The sequence below is a fragment of the Salmo salar genome, chromosome ssa20 (genome assembly GCF_905237065.1).
Source record: "Salmo salar chromosome ssa20, Ssal_v3.1, whole genome shotgun sequence".
Lineage (NCBI taxonomy): Eukaryota > Metazoa > Chordata > Actinopteri > Salmoniformes > Salmonidae > Salmo > Salmo salar.
The window spans coordinates 59,727,218-59,732,005 of NC_059461.1; the positions used below are offsets into that span (position 1 = coordinate 59,727,218).

A 4,788-nucleotide genomic window follows, 5' to 3' on the forward strand; every position below is an offset into this window, starting at 1 on the left:
TTGAATGCACAGAGATGCTGTAACGAGAGCCTGAGATCCATTGTCGTGCCATTCATCTGCCACCATCACCTCATGTTTGAGCATAATAATGCACAGCCCCATGTTTCAAGGATCTGTACACCGTTTCTGGAAGCTGAAAATGTCCAAGTTCTCCCATGGTCTGCATACTCTACAGGCATGTTCGGGATAATCTGGATCGACGGGTACGACAGTGTGTTCCACTTCGTGCCAATATCCTGCAACAGTCATTGAAGAAGAGTGGGAAAATATTCCACATTCCACAATCAACATCCTGATCAACTATATGCGAAGGAGATGTGTCGCGCTGTATGAGGCAAATAGAAGTCACACCAAATACTGACTGGTTTTCTTTTCCACACCCCTACCTTTTTTAAAGGTACTGTATCTTTGACCAACAGATGCATATCTGTATTCCCAGTCATGTGAAATCCATAGATTAGGCCCTAATTCATTTATTTCAATTGACTGATTTCCTTATATTAACTATAACTAGGTAAAATCTTTTAAATTGATGCATGTTACGTTTACATTTTGTTATTGTAGTTGGTCAGGACGTGGCAGGGGTGTGTTTGTTTTGTGTTGTCGGGGTTTTGGGTAGTGTTCTGTGTTTTGTATTTCTATGTTCTATTTTCTAGTTATTATATTTCTATGTTTAGTTTATTGCTTTGACTTTCAATTGGAGGCAGCTATTCCTCGTTGCCTCTAATTGAAGGTCCTATTTAGTAGGGTTGTTTTTCTATGGGTTTTGTGGGTAGTTGTTTCTTGTTTAGCTGTGTGCCTGACAGGACTGTTTTCGTCGTTCTTTTTGTTCAGTGTTCATTTATTGAATAAAGAAGAAAATGAGCATTCACGTACCCGCTGCATTTTGGTCCAATCCTTACGACAATCGTGACAAGTATACAGTGGGGGGAAAAAGTATTTGATCCCCTGCTGATTTTGTGCATTTGCCCACCGACAAAGAAAGGATCAGTCTATAATTTTAATGGTAGATTTATTTGAACATGAGAGACAGAATAACAACAAAAATATAAAAAAAACGCATGACAAAATGTTATAAATTGATTTGCATTTTAATGAGGGAAATAAGTATTTGACCCCCTCTCAATCAGAAAGATTTCTGGCTCCCAAGTGTCTTTTATACAGGTAACGAGCTGAGATTAGGAGCACCCTCTTAAAGGGGGTGCTCCTAACCGCAGCTTGGTAACTGTAAAAAAGACACCTGTCCACAGAAGCAATCAATCAATCAGATTCTAACCTCTCCACCATGGCCAAGACCAAAGAGCTCTCCAAGGATGTCAGGGACAAGATTTGGGCTACAAGACCATAGCCAAGCAGCTTGGTGAGAAGGTGACAACATTTGGTGCGATTATTCGCAAATGGAAGAAACACAAAAGAAGTGTCAATCTCCCTTGGCCTGGGGCTCCATGTAAGATCTCACCTCGGGGAGTTGCAATGATCATGAGAACGGTGAGGAATCAGCCCAGAACTACACGGGAGGATCTTGTCAATGATCTCAAGGCAGCTGGGACCATAGTCACCAAGAAAACAATTGGTAACACACTACGCCGTGAAGGACTGAAATCCTGCAGCGCCCGCAAGGTCCCCCTGCTCAAGGATACATATACATGCCCGTCTGAAGTTTGCCAATGAACATCTGAATGACTCAGAGGACAACTGGTGAAAGTGTTGTGGTCAGATGAGACTAAAATGGAGCTCTTTGACATCAACTCAACTCGCCGTGTTTGGAGGAGGAGGAATGCTGCCTATGACCCCAAGAACACCATCTCCACCGTCAAACATGGAGGTGGAAACATCATGCTTTGGGGGTGTTTTTCTGCTAAGGGGACAGGACAACTTCACCGCATAAATGGGACGATGGACGCGGCCATGTACCGTCAAATCTTGGGTGAGAAACTCCTTCCCGCAGCCAGGGCATTGAAAATGGGTCGTGGATGGGTATTCCAGCATGACAATGACCCAAAACACACGGCCAAGGCAACAAAGGAGTGGCTCAAGAAGAAGCACATTAAGGTCCTGGAGTGGCCTAGCCAGTCTCCAGACCTTCATCCCATAGAAAATCTGTGGAGGGAGCTGAAGGTTCGAGTTGCCAAACGTCAGCCTCGAAACCTTAATGACTTGGAGAAGATCTGCAAAGAGGAGTGGGACAAAATCCCTCCTGAGATGTGTGCAAACCTGGTGGCCAACTACAAGACATGTCTGACCTCTGTGATTGCCAACAAGGGTTTTGCCACCAAGTACTAAGTCATGTTTTGCAGAGGGGTCAAATACTTATTTCCCTCATTAAAATGTAAATAATTTTATAACATTTTTGACATGCGTTTTTCTGGATTTTTTGGTTGTTATTCTGTCTCTCACTGTTCAAATAAACCTACTATTAAAATTATAAACTGATCATTTCTTTGTAAGTGGGCAAACGTACAAAATCAGCAGGGGATCAAATACTTTTCCCCCCCACTGTACCTTATCATAACGTTATACTGCGACCAAATCGGTATCTGTACTGTCATGTTTTAATGTTCCTACAATGTTCTCAGAACATCAGTGGGATAACGTCTCGCTGAAACCCTTAAACCGCATTTCCCAAACGTTGACCTGGTGACCCCAATGGGTGCATGTTTTGTTTCTTTCCCTAGCACTACACAGCTGATTCAAATAATCAACTAATCATCAAGCTTTGATTATTTGAATCAGCTATGTAGTGCTTGGGCAGAAAAATGCTTGTGCACCCCCTGGGGTCCGCAGGACAGAGTTTGGTAAACGCTGCCTGAAATAGACCTAATGGGGACATTGCCTAATGTCCTTAGTACATCCCGTTTGCTGGGTTAATGCATAAATAGAGTAAATATAATCCAATTAGTTGCTTGTCATAAACTCAATATAGATCCATCTCTATGGAGTGGTTACATGTCGACACTGAAACTACAATCCCATGTGATCATACACTACGATATATTTAGAGGCTACCAGGACAAGTTATTGAAGCAGTATCCCTCTCTCAAGCAAGAAGACATTTCATGGACACAAGTTTCTCAGCCTAAACAGAATCAAATGATTCACACTTGAATTCATTCACCTCCATACATGCTGAAGCCTTGTAAGGACTAAGAATTTTTGCACTGACCAGAGGAAGAAAATTAACAAAAAGCTATGGAGAACTCAACCCAAGTCAAGTTCTTTTATCTCTTTGGCTTACAAGAGACATTTATCAACAAATCGGTCTATTTTACCTTGTCTCTTATCACATACCTTCTCATCATCACTGTGAATCTGACTCTGATCATAACAATCATTCAGGAGAAAGGTCTCCATGAGCCCATGTATATCTTTCTGTGTAGTCTATGTGTCAATGGATTGTATGGAACCGCTGGTTTCTACCCCAAGTTGTTACTGGACCTTCAGTCAGATGTTCAGGTGATATCTTATGATGGATGTTTCACTCAAGCCTATGTAATATACACATCTGTCATGTGTGAAGTTTCTACTCTAACAGTGATGTCTTACGACAGGTATGTGGCAATATGCAGACCACTACTATACCATACCATTGTGACATCTTTAACTGTTAGAAAGTTACTCTTATTTTCTTGGTGTTATCCTTTATTTATAGGACTGATTGCAGTTAGTTTAACCGTCAGAATTTCTTTGTGTGGATCTCGTATTGATAAACTCTTCTGTGACATTCCGTCTATAGTGAAACATGCATGTTTACCCATTACCATCAATCAGATTTTGAACAAATTTGTAATAATGGTTAATGTTTTACAGATACTATTCATTGTATTTTCTTACAGTCAGATTGTAAGGACTTGTGTAAAGTCAGCTAAGGGAAGGATTAAGTTCACACAGACTTGTATGCCACATTTAATAACAATGGTTATTTTCATCACAGTGACCCTGTTTGACACGTTGCAAGGGTGGAATAGTAATGTAAATATTACGCTCAATATGCGTAATGCAATGGCTGAACAATTCCTTGTTATACCACCTGTCTTTAACCCTGTCATATATGGACTTAACCTCCAGCAGATTCGAAGGGCAGTTTTTAGAAAGTGTAATGCACATAAATAATTGAAATGAGACGTTAGTTACATGATCTTACACGACAGGGAGACTTCCTGATGTCAGAAGTCAACAAAAATAAAGGTAAAATCTGCCAAAACTATTGGAGGGTTAAATGGTGCCTCATTTCTTGATACCTATATCAAGGGGCGCAACTTTGGTTTTAGAAGTGTGGTGGGGACATAATCTGGCAGGGATTTCTGGGGGTTCTCCCTACATTTTTTTGGGCATCTATTGCTACTTTCCTGCATTTCTATTGGTCGACCAAACATAGTCTTTTCCTTCGACCAATTGATTTGTCCATTTTTAAACATGTATATTTCCATATATAGACACACCCTATGTGCCAATTTATATACGATTTCTACCAATTTGCGCGTCAGTTATGATAGTCATATGCACATTTTTGTGGAAGAGTTTAATTTAATTTATAATTGTCTTTGTATCTCAAAATCATTGTTGGTGGTTGATCTACATTCTACAATCTTAATATAAATGTAAATGATCAAATGTAAAGGCAACTTTACAACTTTTAACAGACACATCTCAACATCAACTGTTCAGAGGAGACGTCATGAATCAGGCCTTCATGGTCAAATTGCTGCAAAGAAACCATTACTTATGGACACCAATAATAAAAAGAGACTTGCTTGGGCCAAGAAACACCAGAAATGGACATTAGACCAG

The 4,788-nt window shown here is 40.3% G+C and overlaps 1 protein-coding gene across 1 annotated transcript; it reads left to right on the top strand.

Annotated features, from left to right (window-relative positions):
- Positions 1 to 3,037: 3,037 nt before the first annotated feature.
- On the top strand, positions 3,038 to 4,110 carry LOC106580981 (olfactory receptor 1D2). Its single transcript, XM_014162596.2, has one exon. It carries the CDS (start codon positions 3,190 to 3,192, stop codon positions 4,108 to 4,110), a length of 921 nt encoding a protein of 306 aa, XP_014018071.2. The 5' UTR covers positions 3,038 to 3,189.
- The last annotated feature ends 678 nt before the right edge of the window (positions 4,111 to 4,788 follow it).